Here is a 19,613-nt window from a genome sequence, read left to right as displayed (position 1 = left end):
AGAACCAAGCAACTGAGAATCACCTGCACAAGCTTTGAGAGGTAAAAAAGGTTCATGCTTTATTTTCATTTTTAAGATATTGAGGCCACTAAGTTGCCAATGTAATAATCAATAAGCGATGAGACAAAAATGTGGCTGATATTATATTTTGGCTCCCCAACACCCTTAGTGACTGGGAATGTCAAATAGAATCATTGCTGCATACTCACTGAAGGGCACGTAGAATTAAAAGCTCGTGGAGGAACGCAGAGATGCACTGAACTCATTCTCAACAACCTAAACTAAAGCAGCAAGTTGCTATGAGTAACATATACTGCAGTGCTGCTTTTTGTTTGGCTGCCAAGTGAAGAGTTGTGATTAGTCAGCATAATGTGTAAAGCACAAGCAAACTCACAAACATGAGCATGCAAACATGAATTAGAGTTTCACTGATGACAGAGGAACATTTGTTTACCAGCCTGTTGTGTGACTCATTATGGGTATATCACAGTAAGATGGAAAACAGCTTTATGAGGCTGACGAAATGGTGCACAGTTTAATGTCCAGAGTTTAAAGCTGAGCACAACCAGCCAAAGTTACTCACATGGAACAACCAACTCACCCCACTGAGCTCTGTTAGTTTGAATGCAGTGAAATTTGTTTTTTAATACCATCAACTTACATAAACCAATATGTACATATAAGCACGTACACACACTGATGCACACACGGAGGCAGACACACACACCAATGACAACAGGCAGTAGAGTATGAGAGTGTGAGTGAGTAAGAGAGAGAGAGAGAGAGAGAGAGAGAGAAATGGGCGAGATGAAAGAGGTGTAATTATAAAGCACTGAGGCATTTAGTGAAGATATTTATGACATGAAAGCTCTTGGCACGCGCCCTGTCTCTCCCTGGAGGCCCAGAGAAAGACGGAGGGACCGGGCCATGCCAGCTGCTGCCCATTTCTTCACATCGGCCTCCAAACTCTGAGGAAAACCCACAGCAGTGTGTGTTGTGTCTTACTTGGTCAGGACACACCACAAAGATCCACTCATACCACCAAATCACAACCACTTTGAAAGCTGCCATGTTCACCTTAACTGGGCAATATACTTCATAGTAAAACAGCTTCAGTATGATTTCAGCAGAGGCCAAACGAAGAGACTGTTTACAGTAATTATTTTAGGTTTTTAGATTTTGTGGTTTAATGATTTAAAGTACAGCTGGAGATATTATACTTATAGTGCAGGTTACTTCCAGCAGCAATCACACATTAGACAGCACAAACAAATACTAAGAGAATAATTCCTGTTAATGTGAGTTCATATTTCATTTTGTCTAAAGTTTATAATGATAATGTTTATTCTTAACTATTTCGTTTGGGTTTTGGCACACCACAGGGTCTTATTGGTAGGTGTGAAGGATTGAAAGCTCTTGAGAAAGAGGAAGCCCTTGAATCCCACACACTGTTGGTCATTTCAACTCATAGACACAAAAAAGAGAAAATGAATGACGATGCACAAAGTGGTCTAAATAACCACTATAGAGTAGACATTTGTAACCAAGCACACACTCTCTGGCCTAAGCTTGTGGATGTACCATAGATTACCTCTGCTTGGATTTGTTTTCTTTTTTGCTGTCCGTTTTTATGCTAATATTGTAAAACACGTACTGCTACAGAAACGTATACACACTGTTGAATATTTCCCCTCTGTGTGTTGTAAGCTGTGACAAGCTTATTTTTTAATCATTTTACAAGGTTGTTCTCTTTGTCTGGGCTGATGTGAAGTGGCCTATACAGAGTGTGCAACCAACATGCAGCACAGAGGTGGTCCTGGACGTTTACAGGTGGACATAACAGTTTACGGCTGGCGGCAATGACCACTTAGAGATGCTCAACAATATGGGAGGAGAGACGGGGCCACAACCAGGCGAGGAGAAACAGAACCCTCGTTTTTCTAAAACTCAACTGGCCTTTTCCCAATCTGCCTTTGGATGTGGTCCTCAGGGCTCTAAAACTCCACGTCTGATAAACATCATAAGCTCCAAAACACATTTAGTGTTCTTTTACTTTACAATGGGCTATTACACACTGAAGACTTTTTAGATCCTTAATAGAATTTAAGACCACTTTGGACTGATATTTTCGTCTCAAAGATCTAATGGGGGCTAACGTTTGCATACGTGGAGGTCTAAAGAGGTCCACTTAGAGTAAGCTGTGTGATTAAACGTTGGAAGTTGTATTTAAAACCAACAGAGGGCAGGGAGCACACTGTGTTAAACCCACACACCTGGCCCTGGTGGGTTTATAAGGGGTGTAAACCTGGATGCATCCTGTTGCCTGAAAGTGTATACGTGTGTCTAAATATATATGCACTGCAGGACCGAAGCACCTGAGGGCCACTGCGTTTATGCTGGTGATCTGTGTGGCCTGTACATTGCTGCCAAAACCTGCTGAGGGAAACAGTGTCATTTATACTTTCTGCAATGATCAGACCACCTAAGAGACAATTTCCAATTCCTATGAGTTTGAAAGATCACAAGTGCATTGGTAAGGTGTTTTTTTCCCCTTTTTCATGTTGCAAATGACTGGGTGACATGGATCATTACAAGAAAACTGCAGCATCTACTTGGTTCAATAGGTATTTTTACACTTTAAAACAGTGATGCATCATTTTCCAGCCAGACTACACCTTGCAAGCTCATTGTTTTTAGAGATGTCTGGAGAACTGATTCAGCTTGGTCAGATACATATCCGACCAGTCAGCACACTATGGGGAATGTAGGTGATGATTTCACTTGCAACCTCATACGCCTACACTGCGGTTTCTGTTGTTAATGTTGTAAAATGAAGCATTATTCTGTTTCTCAGTTTTGATCATTCAGAAACAGATTTTGGTGAAAAGTCTATATTCCTGAAACAGGAATCTTTTCCCAGTTTGAAAGTCAGACAGAGAGCTGCCAAACCATGGCCTTGCTAAACCTTTTGAAGACCACGATGGGAAAATCATTCCCCTAAATTTTGTCAATATCTGACCGGCAGTGTTTCAAAATGTGAGGTGAACAAATGAATAAATAAATCCAGGAAACTTGTTACTGTTGTCACTGCTCCATGGTAAACAGTAGCTACACTAATGCTGTATCCAAGGTAGTTAGATAATATACTTTACAGCTGTGTTTGCACCAAAAACAAACACTGTCAATGATTCAAACCACCAACACCTCTCAGGGAGAGATGACCAATCTGGAGGAAAGACTGACTGACACCAGTAGCTTTCCTGAAACCTTTGAGCCTAATTGAAGCAGTAGTCCTCAGATAAAATATCAGGCTGAACAGCCACTGAATGAGCACCTTGGACCCTGCTAGCCTGCCAATGTCAACTTCTTGAGAGGGCACTTCACCTCCTCACCATGCCCAGCACCTCCTGTAGCACCAGTCATTTCCTCACACTGTTGTGCTGCTGGCATTGCAATAGGAAGAGAAAAGTAGAAACAGAGACAGACAGTAAAATATAAAGAGGAAGAGATTTCACTAAGAATATTACGGCGCTGTTGAGAAATGGCCAGCTGATGCAGTGAATACCAGACAGCTTAGGCCTTCTACCAGACTGAGCTTAATAACCACTCACACTCGCTTGTACATAAACAAACAAACACATAAACAATCACACTCACATATGCAAGCTTACAAAAAGCTATTTTACAACCATTTCCAACAGTTTTAACAGTGGCAATGATAATGATCTGCAGGTCATACGTTCTCATTCCTCTGCTGTGACTACTGCTTGGAACATACCCATTCAACACACACACAAACACACACACACACACACACACACGTATACACATCTAGGTTGGCATCAGGGAGGTGAGAGACAGAGTTGCATGGCAGCGAAAGAAAGGACCAGTCCGAAGAGGAATAGAGTGAGAGAGAAGAAGCGGTTGATAGGAGGATGTGAGGAGGAATAAGGATGTGTTACAGGACGAAGAGCAAGCATCAGACAGTATCTTGATTATAAATATATGCTACATCAGAACCTTTGATGTTCAAAAATAATGGCATTATTTATATGTTACTACAGAGAATAGCTGAATAATTTTCCAGGCAAAGCACCAGTAATAAATTACAGTTGGCTAAGGTTGCAAGAAACCTGTGACTCCATATCTAATGTATTTCCTCCTTCTCTCCTTAATCAAGTCCATAAACAACTTTTAAGATCTCAGCTGGAAAGGCAAAGGGATAGAAAAATAACATCTGACTCACACATACAGCTAAATCTCAGAGTACATCGATGGCCTATCTGGTGATAAGGACAGAGGTCCCCCGCTCTCTTCTGTTCAGACTACTGTGTGTATTAAGCATGACAAGGCTGTTTTACAGGCCTACCTGATGATCTAGCACACACCACCTACCATGAGCCTAAAAATATCACAAACATGTCCAACCCTGCTGCATCTCCCCTTCTTTCCTCTCGATTTCCTTCCTATTCCCCTCTCACTTTTGCTCAGTATAGTGATTATGCTGCTGTACTGATGATTGTCTTCACTAAAACTTATTTCTGCTCATTTTAACTTGTTTCCCCCATGTTGTACGTCTAGATTACATTTCCAGTACTCATGCATTTTCACACATTTCCTAATGCCCACTATCTCCATTGTTTGTTGCCCCAGGGCAGGAAAAGGCGAGCTCCTCCTCCACTTAAGAGGGAAAACAGGTCAGGCTGAATCAGGCGCTGACAGGACTAAGCCTCTACCTCTCTGATGTGTCTACAGGGGATGGGTCACTGGAATGAAGGAAAGAGACAAAGAGGAAAGAGAGAGAGACATCGCGCAGAGATGTAAAAGGAGTAACTGCTAACAAATATATTGTATAGAGAATACAGCCTTTAAATAAGCCTTTATATTGTGTACAGGTGCCAAAAGACTTTTCCCTCCCTCTCCTGCTCGCTCTCTCTTTCATGCACACACACACACACACACACACACACACACACACACACACACATACATCCTGACACGTCGGTAAACATCACAAGACATGCCGCTGTCCTGCAGGCATGTCTTTTCCTCTCCTGTCTCTCTCCCCCGCCCTCCCCTCATTCCCACCTCGCAGAAGACAGGCACTAGAACAAGACAAGCATTTGAGAAGAAGATCAGGACACAAATTGTCCTTTGTTGGGGTTTAAATCTGAGAGGTGTTTACACAACAGGGCACATTATACGTGTACGGTCAAATGCATAGATTTCAATGCAGAAAGTGAAACAGAGAGAAAATTCTGAAAAGCCTGAGTTGCCTGAGGAAGAGGGAGGGAAGGATGACTAGATGGAGAAAAGTGAAGGAGGAGGTGTCCACTGTAGAACTGCTAAAGGCTAAAACTGTACCAGTCTTTGTGTGTGTGTTTGTGTGCTTGTGTGTGTGTGTGTGTGTGTGTGTAAGTGTAAACCTCAACAAGCAGCGCTCTGGGCAGTGAAGTAATAGGTGTATTGGGTGCATGAAGGGGAGAGAAATAGTTGACATTCAATAGCTGACATCTGACTGACGTAAGGCCTTCCCTGCTGCTGTAAACGGACAGCTTCATCAGACACACTGCCTGCAGACCTGGACAGTGTTGAGTAACCAACTAGCACCTTATGAATAATGTGCTAACGCCATGGAATGTGCTATTGTTAGAAAAATGGCTAACTAGGAACCTCAATTTACTGTTTCACCAACTTATAATTTGCTAGGGCTTCTCGATTCTGGAAATAATGTGAATCACAATTTTCTCACTCAGAACTGGTAGTACCAGTTTCAGTCTCACTTTTATGGAAACTATTTTTAATAAGTATACATTGTCTGTATTCCGGTCGTGCCTGTAGGAGCTTTTTGGCTGGTATATGCTCCTGTTTTAGATCCTCAAGCTACTTGATCAACTAAAGCATGGCTGAATGTTTCTTCAGGGCCTTTTTGCTACACAAGTCAAGACATTTTATTACCCACAAGTTGTAAGAAGTTCATCCAATCAAGTCAAACTGAGGATTTTATAAACCTAAGAAGTTAGACTTCTGTGGCATACCATTTTACTATCAGAGCACAGAAGAAAGAGTTCCACGTGGCTCTACGATCAAGAAAGTGCCTTTGATTGGTTTACAAAGACATTCAATTCATGAAAAAGAAGCAGAGAGTGTCAAAAGCCTCTTAACTCGGAGATTCTCATTCCTAAGAAAATCAACACAATTGTAACACAATCTTGCAAGTTGTTGGAGTACATTATTTTCTAATGCAAATAAAGCAGAATATCATATATATCAAAAATAATAAAAATATAAAAGTAATATAAAAATTAGAAATTTTAATATACAATCAATTTGCACAGCCATGGCAGTTCTGTATGTGCGGTGGATAACCAGAAAAAAATTAAACTATTACTTAAAAGCCCCATTGCTCTATGATCGCCTAAATGTACAACACAAACTCCATGAGACGTCACATATTGAAGTTTATCAAGCTTGGAAATGGGTTGAGTGCCTCTAATCTAAATGAAACTCAACCAGAGTGACACCAACAAACCAATGAGGAGGTCATGGGAGAATTAACACACTATAACAAGACTGTTGTCTGTGCCTGTGCACTGGAACCTATCACAGTAGCATAGACAAAGCAAACGGGATGTATACAATAGGAGGCCATGGGCCAACCCAGGCTATTTTATAGGGCGCTGGGCTTCTCTGTCCTCGACTAATGTGTGGTGGTCAGTGTGTGGGTTGTCCTTTGGCTGAGCTATAAAGGCATTGAAGGGTTGCAGGAACATCATGTCCTCACAGTAGGGGCAAATACTGGTTAGGAAGTCACTGCCATGCACACTCACACATTTACCCTACATATTCATTCACATGAAATGAAACGTGACACTGACCACGATCACAAACGCCCTAAGTCACGTCTTACCCATATACTACTGGACATGCACAGAGGTGTCTCGGTGATTTTTAATATTCTTTCACTCTTTTACTGCTCTCACTTCCTCTGTAGTCCAAGAATTTTTGAAGCCGTTGTGTTAGGAGAGATTGAGGTGATTCACTACTTCTCCCACTGCGGACATTTGATCTAACTGCTGTTCAGATCCAAAACGGAGGCCAGTTTCTCTCCCTTTTCCTGTTTACTGCAAGAAAAACATTCACATGCACGGCATACATGCACAGAGGCACACATTCACACACTACTTTTTTGATAATTCGTGTGCATTAAGCAAACACCTTGCACGCAAGTACCTGAGCACACATACACAAACAGGAAAACCTGTCTACACACATGCACAAAAAGATACACATGCCCACACATGCGAATGCACACAGACACTCATGCACACACTGACACTGATGGTATAAGCAGCTGAAAAGGCAGGGATGAATCATAGCTAGCTGGAAAACTGTCCTCCACAGACTCTAGGGTACATTTTGGAGGGAATACAGAGTTCTTTAAAAGACTCCAGACACTAACACTACTACATGACTCATTACTAAGAACTGGATGGAGAACTGGATGGAGGGAAGGATGGCGAATGATGACAGGGGGCGGAAGAGGCAGCAGGGGACAGGTTGAAACACAGCAGAGGGTATGAGAGAGGACAAAAGTTTCCAGCTATCTGTGCAATTGTGTGCGTGTGTAACTCTGTGTTTGTGCACACGCATGTGCGCTTGTTGATGTGCATGTATGAGTGTGGTTATCTGCACTGGCTTGCAAGCATGCAGCCTGGCTGATATGAACTTCCTTCAAATGATATGTTTGTGTGCGTGCCCTGTGGTTTGCTTGGGCGTAAAGGTGAAGTTGTCTGAGCTGCGGCGAAGACATGATGTGCTGGGGGAGGTGAGCTTGTTGGCTTGGTAGTCCACTGTGCACTGGGTAGTGGTGGGGATGGTCGAGGTTCAGTCAGGCCTGCAGCTCTCCTGTGGAGAGTGACCTCATCGCCTGGCCCCTGGCATTGTGGCAGCAGCACAAAGCCATGCAGGGGACAGAGAGAGAAGACTACAGATGAATGTGGGGGAGGGACTGGATGTGAGTGTGGATGCAGATGGGAATGAGCCTGCATGACTGAGAGAGGGAGCAAGACAGGAAGAGAAAAAGAGAGAGAGAAAGTAGTGAATTCTGAAAAGGGGCAAAAGGGGACCACCAGGCTCTCAGGAAGAACAGGGATGAGAACACACAGAGGGTCAAGAGGGAATCAGGAAGACAGGAAGCACAAAAACAACTGCAAACAAACAGACTAAACACCACACAACAGAAACCTGCTAATTTGTTCATGCTGCAGACAGCTGTTATTGCATAGCCCACCATAAAATAGTAATCATAGATGCAGTCAAACATCCACACAACTCTTCCACCTGAACACACAGAGAAACAGGTCCACCAATGACAAGAAAAGACACACAAATGACTGTAAAGCCAACACACACACAAACACTCTTCTCCACACCAGTCATCCTAAAAGAGATTTGGGTGGAAGAAGACTCACAAACAGCCACCCACCCCTGCTATTGAGTACCACTATATCCTGTTTCCCCTGCTCAATATGCTGCCAGGAATCACAGACTGCAGGGGGTCACCTAACACAAGTGTGCAGCTGTGCATGTCCACAGGCATACTATAATCTTGGACGTAATATGTGCCTGTTTGTATGTACCTGTGTATATCTGTTTCCCAGCTGAAGCAATGGCTCAAGTGATAGTTAATATCTGTATTATCTGAGTGTGGCAAAAACACCCCCTAGGGGCTGCTATATGGTAACAACAGTGTCACTGTGTCCATGTGGATGTTGGTGTACGTAGTGTGTGGTTGCATGACAAAACCCATACTGCCTACTGTTCATTTTAGAAATAGCGTATCTGTTTCAAATGTGAACTCATTCACAGGAGCACAATGGATGAAAGTCTCATGTCTATTGATATGGAGACTGATTCAAATGAGTGAGCTATCAGATATGATGATGAGAGCTGTGTTCATCTGATATGGCTACACAGCACACTATCTCACACTGCATCCTCTTTGTTGTCTTGTTCCTTCGCATGGGCCCTAAATAAACTTCCGCTGGAACGTGAGACGACACAGATCTCTCTCGGGCAGTTTCAGTGTCTTTCCCTTTGCCTATGTTTGTTTATTTAAGTTTTCTGTCGCTCGCTGATTTATTTATTATTGTTTTTGCACCTCACAAGCACCGCACAGAGGAAAAGGGTGCCAGTGCAATAAAGATGTTCCCTGTCCATCGGCAGGGGCTAGTGGGGAAGGTGTAGAGGTCAGAGTTTAGGGGTCAGAGGTCAACTAATCGGTCACTTCATCAACTAATTACTCTGCTTGTTAATTAGAGGATTAAAGCAGGCAGGATGCAGTAAGCAGTACCTCTTTACAACACTTTTCCCCTTTTTATTGTTATATTGAATGTGTTTCTTATACAATTGGTTTATTTTCAGGGTATTTTCCAGTTTTTCTGGTTCAGTTTTTGAAGTGCTGTATTTGCTTGATTTACAATTTGGCTCTGATATGAAAAGATTTAACAACTCCTCTTACCAGATGGCAATGTTATTTTAGAATATTTTCAAACTCTGTGAAGACAGCTCAAGGAATGGGATAAACAGGGTTTCACCGTGTCTGCCAGACTATTTACATGGTTATACAGAGAGCAGGGCTTCTCGTGTCTCTATCGTCCCCAGGAGAGTGTTTTGTGGTCTGAGGGCATTAGATTAATGCAGGCGTACAGGAGAATACAACCTGATAAGCATATATGAATGTGTCTATTTGTGAGTGTTTTGTTTGTGTCAAGGGAAAGATAAATGCACCTCTGATAGATTTCCCTGAGGCCTTTTCCTCTGTAATAAATTTTTCACTGAATGTGACCTCAAAGAATTGCTCTTGAGTCTGTTCCATCCTGCCTTCGCTTCATTGCCGCACTCATACGTACAAAAGTGGGACATCATCAAGGTCATTTATACAGGTGTGCACAAAAACTGACAAAAACAGGCCAACATTAACACATACGTGGTCTACTGCTATCACAAGTCTCATTTTCATATCGCTTCAGTAGGAAGTTAGATAAGAGACACTATTACAGTAGGAACTGCAAGAATGTGTGTTTAAACAGGCGATAGCACTACTGTTGACCACATTAAAAGACTGGTTCTCAATGGGCATTTAACAGTGGGAAGTGATGGGGAGATAGGCCGGCAAATCTCATCTGAGGGCACACCTGGACAAACAGGCTGTATGTGCATGCACACGTGCACATGCATATACACACAAAAAACTGTAAACTCAACAATTTGACTGAGACCAGATATCTAAATTGGTGGAAAGGCGCATGACCTGATTCTTTCTGTTGTCACTCCTGATATTTTCTTATCAAAGCCTTTAATCTAAAAAGTATCATCTAAGTGCTGGAAGTTAGCTGAAACCAAAACAGAATAATCATGAGATAGTAGTTTCAGTCGATACGATAAAAACTACTGTACAGTAACAGTATTGAGACAGGTGGTTGCAGGCTGATTTGGGTGTTAGCAACCCAGGCTCAGTACAATATGAAATCAAACACCTGTTCCCAGCTTATCTTGTGTGCTTGTATGTCTGTTTGTTAAGCATATCATAATGAGGTCATTATAGCAGCTAATGGGTGACGAATAGGGAGGTCCACCCAGTGGCCTGCTGAAGGCCACACTATGGCAGAGGTACAGATGTCAGTTAAGAGTCCAGCCAAGGTCAAAGAGGTAAACACACAGAGAAACTGTCCCCTGATGGTACAGCATGTGCTCATTCCCTCCCATTTTTTTTTTTTCAATCAGCAAACAAAACTATCCCACACTTTGCACTGTATGTTAACAAGTGCAATGCATGAGTGCTACATTTATGTGTGTTTTGATGGATAAACCTAAATAATATTAGTGTGAAAGAAACATGTGCTTTGATGTCTTTATTTCTGTAACCTCCTGAGCTTGCCAAGTGTTTGCAAAAACAGCCTTTTCATAACAAAAACTGCCTTTTGCTGAAATCTGGAAGGCAAAACGTGTTAAGGTTTCACTTCCAGGCAGCTGAGGGAAGATGGACTACACACACATGCGCACACACACACACACGGCTGGTGCAGCTCAGAAAGTTTGAGGCCATAAAGTTTGACATATGGAATGGTGTGTTAATCAAAGGCTCCACGCTCCCAGCTGGAACAGACGCACTGGGAACAAAGTCTGACATGCATACTTGAGAATGTACTTGTGAATGTACTTGCGTCTTTGTGTGTGTGTGTATGTGTGTACTTGTACAGCTATACATTGTGAGGACCAGTTTGAGTTTTAGACCTTTAAAGAGCTGTTTGAGTATTGGTTTTAGGGTTCAGGTTAGATTTAAGTTTATGGTTAGGGTAAGGGGCTGGAGAATGTGTCAATGAGTGTCCACACAAAGATAGCTGCACAAAGATGTGTGTGTGTGCGTGTGTGTGTTAATTCATGACAATATAATCCCTGTCATGCCTGGTTATGCGTGTGTGTATAGAGTATGTTTACTTACCTTTGTACCTGCACAGTGCTGCTGTATTGTTATCTTTTCTCTTAACAACTTTCAGTCTCCATCCGAACTTCTGTTGAACTGCTACTAAAACTATTGTTTTACTGGAAGGATTCCACATTTTGGGCAAGCAATATAGCAAAACGATATATACAAAAAATGGCATGGGTATTGTTCGCTCAATCACCTGACCTGATCAGAGAAAGTTGAGTGTGTCAGTTGAGTTTTAAGAGGGAAGAGAGAGAAAAGTGAGGTATGGCTAGTTTCTGCAGGGTTCACCGAGTTAACTTTAGAATATAAGACATTGTATAAACCATGCAGCATATAGTTTACCTGTCTCGTGATCTTACCACCCAAATTATGAAACTATGATGGATAACCAAAATGGACATTATGGCCTAAACTTCTTTATTACAGTGTGACATGAGTTCATGACATCAGAAATTCCCAGCAGTATACAACAATAATAATTAACAATGTACTTAAATAAATGAATGTGACCTGAATCCAGATAACTAACTCTTGCCAATTATGAGACAATGAGCTTCCTAGGTACTGCAGGTACAGTCTGATGGTGCTGACTGAAACTCTGACTGAACACCCTCCTGCATGCACAATCCACTGTTACAACAATTCCACGTCTCTCATAATTAGAAACAAAAACATTTCATAACTAACTTAACATAACTTTAAAAAAGCAGCTAAAGAATTATCTGTTTAAATATGTTTGATTGTTGTATTTACACACACATACTTTATCCATTTTTGCTGATATGTGTCAGGCAGGCAGCAAGGATGTATATCATGGGTCTATCCTCTTGAGCTGTCTCAGTAGGGATTTAAATAAACTAACCAGGAAATTACTGGAAACCCTCTCAATCCTGCAGCACCAGCTGTGTGCATATGGACACCAAGTGTGAGAGTACAGTCCCACACAGTCAACACTTACAGTCCATTTATTATTATACACCATCCATAGCACAAATCGAGGACTGGAATGTTATATAGATATTATCTAAACCCAGGTTATAAACGTTTTACATTTTGAGATTTGTACATCTGACTCTATGGTGGTCCTAGAGTTCACAGTGGAAGATATAAATCATGATCCATATTGAAAACAAATTTTGATTGTTTTCAGTTAAGAGTAAAAGATTGGATTGTGCTGTGAAATAAAACTGTCCACAGACATGGCCAAAACAGAACAATATACGACCTTCTGCAGAATCAGAATCTTTTTATGAGGAAAAAAATGAATGAGAAAGTGGAAAGTAAAAGAGAACACGGCCTTGTTGACAAGTGTCTGTTATAAAGGTCTCTTAAAATGCGATGCTTACAGAGCCAGTTACTTAAGAAGATGAGATAGATTATGAATGAGAGATACGGTGAGAGAGGATAGCACAACAAGGCAAAAAAGAGGGCAAAAAAAAGTGATGAGAGGAAAAGGAGAGTGCTGGAGAGAGAAGGGGAAACAAAGAGGGCTTCATTGTTTTCGATTGTGCTCATTACTGAAGGGGATGATAGCATAATATAGTGCTAATGGGGGAACAAATCGTGTGGTGTTCAGCTTACATAACTGGTGAGTGACTAATCACACAAGATGTTTCCTTGACACATGCACACAGACACACACACACACACACACACACACACACACACACAGCTATCATCTGTTTTTTTCTCTTTCTGTCTCACACACGTAGGCCTCCAAAAAAAATAGACATTTTATGAATGCTTCAAGCCAATTATTAAACAAAATAAAAAACATACATTCCAATGCCAACTAGCACCCAAGAGAAATTAGTCAGAAGCAATTTTTGCATGTAACTATCATTAATTCCATGATGTATCCATTGACCCATCCCCCTGATGTCAAGGAGCAACAATCAGCTGTCACTACTTCTTCACCCAATGAGACCTCATGAGCAAGAACATCTGATAACCCAAAGAGCCAGCTGTTTGGAGAACAAGAGAAGAGCAAAAAAGAGAGAGGGAGCGACATGCAATAAGAGAGGATAGGGCAGTCAGACTCCATTTGCTAATGTGCATCAGTCCTTGACAGTTCTGGCACATCTAAAAAAGCCAATGTACTTCATGTCGTGACTTCATCAATGCCAATGACAGAAGGCATGTACAAGCAAAAATTATTACTCTAAAGCTTAATTCTGCTCCATTTTCTGTTGTGTTGCCAGTAGTAACAAGCATATACACTACTACTGTATATTACCAATATGTATAAGATTTGAGGGGAGCAGAAATCCGACATGCACCTTTTCATGTAAAGTTCTGTGCCAAACTTCTCCAATGGGGGCATGTAGTGTATTCTACAGCAACTAAGCCATGTGCAAAGGCCTGCTGGCTGCTGTGTGCGGTTTTTTGTTAATGCTGGAGGACCACATTTGCCATACATCAATATACTTCTGTCTGTAGGGGCTCCAGGGGCGACAACCGCAACTTAACCGCAGTGCGACCAAGCCACTAGCCAACCAAGCAGCCAGTCGACCAGCATCATCAGCTGGAAGTGAAGAGTGAGGAAGAACAGGAGGGGAGAGAAACAGAGAGAGAAATAGGAAGTTAGAGGAAGACGGCAAAGCCAACTAGCTGCCATGTCCCGGTACAATCTAGCAAATCAGACACTAAGAGCCTTCAGCGCTCCTAGCTGCATGTTCACCCACAAATTCCACAACAACGAATTCCTGTGTGCACAGCATTAATGGCTGATGCTAGCCGTGTGTAGCGAGACAGCAAACATGACAGCCAGTCGAATAAATTCTACATCATGCATGGTTTCATTGGCTGACGACACAGCCATTACATAGCTTGGCATGCCAAAAGGCCTTGAGTACATTAAAACCTGATGGTTTATGGTCTACTGCCACATATTTTTGTGGTGTAATTCTAATCTGCCACATCAGCCACCCAAGTACATGGTTTTTCAGACTGTCCGGATCCATCACATGTTGCACTCTGCTCGGGGCTGCTTCAGAGGCACTGACGTGCAATCAGAGGCCTGCCTGCCTGTGCCAAGGGAGCACGGTAAATTGTCAGCTGACGAAAGACTGGAAAGAGTGTGTTTTGGGTTTGGTCCGTGGAGGCTTTAGCCAACAGGAAAGCTCCGGTGTTTTCCTCTCCATGGGGCATAATGGATTCTCCCCGCCAATGAAACACTATTCCGGCTGGCAGGCGGGACCGCCAGCCACCTGAGAGCTTTTCCCACAACACCCCCTTCCCTGTCAGAGCCAGACCCAGCCATCAGTGGAGATCTGGGACAGATGGAAGAATGGAGAGGATGGTTGAGGAGAGGAGAAATGTGAAACAACAATGAATAGGAGCAGATGGCATGAAAAAGAGATAGAGGGAAACTGGCATCCCTCCCTCTCTAAGACGACTATGGCGAATCATTGATTTCTGAGCAATGTATCTGTGTACCTCCGCCCATATCGGAATACACAACATGATACACATAGGTTACCATAACAACCCACAACGCAACGTAATATAACACACACAAACACATAAAGTTGCCCCCTTACCCACCCTTCACTCCATCCCCCTCTGCCACATCTGTCCATGTTAACCCCTCCTTCTCTCTGTCGGCGTCTCCGTGGACTTTAGATGCTCCCAAAGCAGGCAACACTGGCACACAGTGGCCACAAGGGCAATACACCCAAGTGGAGCAATGGCCTGTTCATGATGTTATCAGCTCACAAACATTCACTCATAGTCCACACACACATTTGCATTGTTGTCACAGATCATCACAGTGGATGTTGTGCAAACCTATTTAAGAAGAGACAACTCCCTCACGAGATCAATAGTCTATCTATCAGGGTCACAAAAGTTTTTTACCTTCTCTCATTGTCGTCCAGGTGGGCAAACAGCACATTCTTGGAGATGGCCTTGGCCAAGGCAGTCATGGTCTTGTAGTCCTTTGGGATCACCTGTGTAGACAAAGCAGTAATATCCATTAAAGTGGACTGCAACAACACATTGCAGGTGGACACATGAAACAAACCAGTACAAACACATAATAACCCGGACTTCAAAAGCAGACTAAATTGAGTAATTAAAGAGCAGTGTATTGGCAAACTCTGAAAGGAATATCCCACACATGTGTCTGTGTATTTTTGGGAGAGCCCATCTGTTCAGGGATTACACTCAAAATGTCACACAGCACTTAAGAATTCACAAGAGGCCTGAACTCATTCATAAAACATGCATTTTCATGTCCCAGACTCTGCGGAGTGTGTGTGTGCTCATGAGGGAATGGCAAAGTCTGCAGCCACAACAAAGCCACAGAAGTCTGTATTTAAATAGAGGCTTCCTAGAAGAGAAACTCCTTTTAACGTAGGGTGAGAAAGGCAAAAAGTAAGAGAAACAGAGAAGGGGAAAGAGTAAGAAAAACTAAACCCTTCTTACTGCAGATTAACCGAGACAGAGACAGGAGTGTGTATGTCTGTGTGCATATGCTGAATGTGTGCATGTGTTTTGTCTCTGGTGGTGGAGGAGAGGAGGGGGTAGGCTATAATTACGTTAAACCAACAGATGTCTCCACATGAAGACGACCATGCAGCACTCTGCACAACATGCACACAAATACACACACAACCACATCAGATGTGAAATAAAAAGTACCAAATTTTTATCTCTGTGCACTACGTTAGTCTAGTGGACAGAAAGAGGCTGGTCTGGCCTGGAAACTGAGTTGGAGGAGGGCACAGACACCCAGAGGGGCTCATTGGCAGAAGTCATTTTCAGATTCAGATTTTAGGTCAGCACCCTAATCATCCTCCACAAGATCCAGCTCCAGTACTGTCACCCAGGGGACCATTAAATGTCAGGGCACTCAGCTTGTTACCAGCTTGCAACCAGCGTTTGAGTCAGTCAAAATTTTTTTCAGAGCCTGTCCTTTCAAATTTGTCATGGTAATGTTACAATATCTTTAGCCTCTTTAGCCAACTGGGAAAAAAAGACAGGGTAAAGCCTCATAGGAAAAAATGGTTTTCCAATGATTTAACAACTATGCCTACAAGCAGTTATGAGATGAAGCCAGTCAAATTCAGCTGGCAAATTACATGTATTTTCAACAGTGACATAACATAAGCAGAAGTCAGGCTAGTGACAAGTTTATTTGCCTCCATCTACAATAGAGATATGATTTTTCTTCAACAGTATTACATACAGTATGATGTTAGCTGTGATACATGCGTAGAAATGCCAAAGTTCCATATTTAATGTGACAAAAGCCCTTTAAAGTCAGACAGCAAATGTCTGACTCGATGTCCATTTTGTTTCCACCTTGTCATGATGGTGTCCACACTAGTTCCAATCAATCTGATGCCGGCCCTGCAATTCATTCTGTTAATGTGATGTCCAGGCCTGACTGACAGGCCTCACAATTTGTTAAGACTAATAGCACTTTACAGCAAAGCTTTTTTTAATCAGATGAACGGGGTTAGCTAATTGATTGTATTAATTTAAACCAGCTGTTGATTTTCACAGCGGAGTCATTAATGGAATTGATGATGAAAGAAGACGTCAACAAAAAGGCTGAGTACACAGGATGTGTATGTCTGTGTATATGGCCTCAATGCCAGAAGAAATGCTCTCTCACACTGAAGAAATAATGTGCTTCTAATTCAATTTTAATTCACTTTTCTCTGATGACTGATCTGACTGTTGTGCTGGACAAGCATGTGAATTAATTTCTTTTTTCACGAGCTGCTGTGACGGTTGTGGGAGTTGTTGTGTGTGTATTAGGGATGTTTGTGCATGTGTCAGTCTGTGAGATAGCAAGGGACAGTGAGCAAAATGAGGCTGGGGATGGGGGCCGGCTTGTTGCCACGGCACATGACTGCAGCGTCTGGTAGAGATCTCAGACCCATAAACACAAATGCATGTGGGTGTGTGCACACACCTGACACATACACACACATATATACACACACTACATGCTTCAGTGGCCATGTGATTACAGCGTGGTGATGGGGGTTCATGCCGTTATGTCATTACCCAGCAATTAATGGCGAGTCAAGTTAATTACAAGTGAATGAGCACGGTAATGATACAGCAGCTAGGGTGTGTGTGTGTTTGTATGAGTGTGTGTGTGCGTATGTGAAAGGTGAGTTATAGTTTCTGGCCAAAGGGGACCACTTTCTATAGCTCCAATGAATTATGGAATGGCTCTGATGGGTTGCAAGATGACTGATAACTCTAACAGTCTTGTAGTCCACAATGAAAAAACATGAAATCATTTTATAAAAGAAATGATTTTCTCTTCCCTTTAACCTCTCAACCATAATGTATGTCATGCTGTCTCACAAACCAGAGATTCAAAGTGAATCCAAGCATTAAAAAACCCCAAAAAGTCTTAGTTTACTCTCAGACTTTGTGTCAAGCAATTTGTGCATATGCGTAGCTTTCTTCAATAACCTGATTTATTAAACTGCATGTATACGAGAAAGCCAACTTCCGAAATCACAGTAGGGGATTAGAGAGCCCCATTTTTTCCAGCTAGACTTCCCTTGTAAAAAGACACTTTCTTGGCCATGCATACATGCAACCAGGTCTCAAATCAGCTTTTAACGTGCATGTGCATGACAAAGAGTTAAGGCAGCATATTATTACATGTAGTAGTGCTTCATCATATTCAAAATATATTTTTTTCAGTGTTAGACTAAACTCTAACTGACAGAAAGTAGCCTCTACAAGTCAGTTTCCATGCATTATTTCCTGTGTAACCTGATAATGACCTGATAAACTGATAACTTCTTTGATAATGGATTTATCGTTTACGCCATTTCTCAAGAAAAAAATGCCAAACATTTCATGATTCCAGCTTCTTAAATATGAAACTTGCTGTTTCTCCTTGTCTTGATATTAGTTAATTAAATATCTTTGGGTTATGGACTGTTGGGTGGACAAAACAAGACATTTTTGAGACTTAATAAACTATGCTGGGCATTGATTTATCAAGAAAATATTCAGCAGATTAATAGATTAATCGAGAATGACAATGACTGTTAAGGCCTAAACCTCGTTTTAGGTGTGCATGTAGACATACTAATGGTACACTAACATGTGGGTTATCCACCTCAGCTGCACCAAAGTAAAACAGGCTTAAATAAAAACAGTTGCTCGGTTCAGCACATCTCATGATGAAGATGACAAATATCTGCAAAAACCTGAGTGGGAGTCTATCACAGTCCATCTAAAACAACACAGTCAAATCTCAGTATCTGTGCTGAACATCAGTCCAGCTGCTGACTCACAAACTGTGTGTTGTGCTTCAAATAAATTCACTGGAGTGTCCAAGTCTGTTCATTAGCTGCTGTTTTACACCCCCTTTTTTGTGTTATACATTTTTACTATAATGGTTTCATTGTGCAAACAAATAACAATTAACAGCTCTGTGTTACAGCAACATATGAATGGATATGTGTAATAGCAGATAACATGCAGTGCTGCAAACATGTTTTGTGTGTCTATGTGTATCTGTGCTCAGAGCTTTGCTTATGCATCCATCTTTCGAGGCTGACCTTGCGTACGTAGCTGACAGCGTCCTCTTCAGTGTAGACCTCAGCGCTGACCCCTCCCCTGCGGCGCCGGGCCTTGACAACCGGGTTGGGTGGTGGGGGAGAAACCTCATCATCATGTGAATCTGACTGGCTGTTAGATTTCTGACGTGCCATGATTTGCTTGCATTCTTCCTGTAAAAACAAGAGGAGAGACAAGATTGGTAGAGGGACAAGCTTGGAGAGAGTGAGTGGGTGAACAGTGGGGGAGAGAAAGATGTTTTCAGCAGTTAAAAAAATAGATAGATCCTCTATAAAAACAGCATCCTTCTTAGGCAAATTATTTGTATGTGTAATGTGAATGTGTATGCATGTGTATTTGAGGGTAAACAGATGCACCTACTATTGTAGCTTCAGGGTAAAACAAACAAGATCATCTGAGAGCTTCTGTTATTCCTTTACCACACAAACGATCACATGAAGAAGAGCTGACAAACCTCTTCAAACACCCTGTCTAACATCAAGCATCACGTGGATTCTGAACCAGGTCAGATAATAGAACAGAATAAACCTCGCAAAAAGTACAGTGGACATGT

General features: G+C 42.0%; 1 protein-coding gene across 2 annotated transcripts in view; it reads right to left on the bottom strand.

The window, feature by feature from the left end:
• The window catches only part of prkar1b (protein kinase, cAMP-dependent, regulatory, type I, beta), a 65,415-nt gene that overhangs the window by 29,296 nt on the left and 16,506 nt on the right, over window positions 1–19,613 (bottom strand). For both annotated transcript variants that reach the window (XM_071473652.1, XM_071473653.1), the window contains 2 exons: window positions 19,042–19,212; window positions 15,353–15,444 (listed from right to left, as the gene is read on the bottom strand). In XM_071473652.1, coding sequence (XP_071329753.1) covers window positions 15,353–15,444; window positions 19,042–19,212 — 263 coding nt within the window. The remainder of the gene's footprint in view (window positions 1–15,352; window positions 15,445–19,041; window positions 19,213–19,613) is intronic.

The sequence above is a fragment of the Trachinotus anak genome, unplaced genomic scaffold (genome assembly GCF_046630095.1).
Source record: "Trachinotus anak isolate AG129_WGS33_773 ecotype Australia unplaced genomic scaffold, CSIRO_AGI_Tana_v1 ptg000003l, whole genome shotgun sequence".
Taxonomy (NCBI): Eukaryota; Metazoa; Chordata; class Actinopteri; order Carangiformes; family Carangidae; genus Trachinotus; species Trachinotus anak.
The sequence above is the reverse complement of the archived record's forward strand: the minus strand, read 5'-3'. Positions and strand labels throughout refer to the sequence as shown.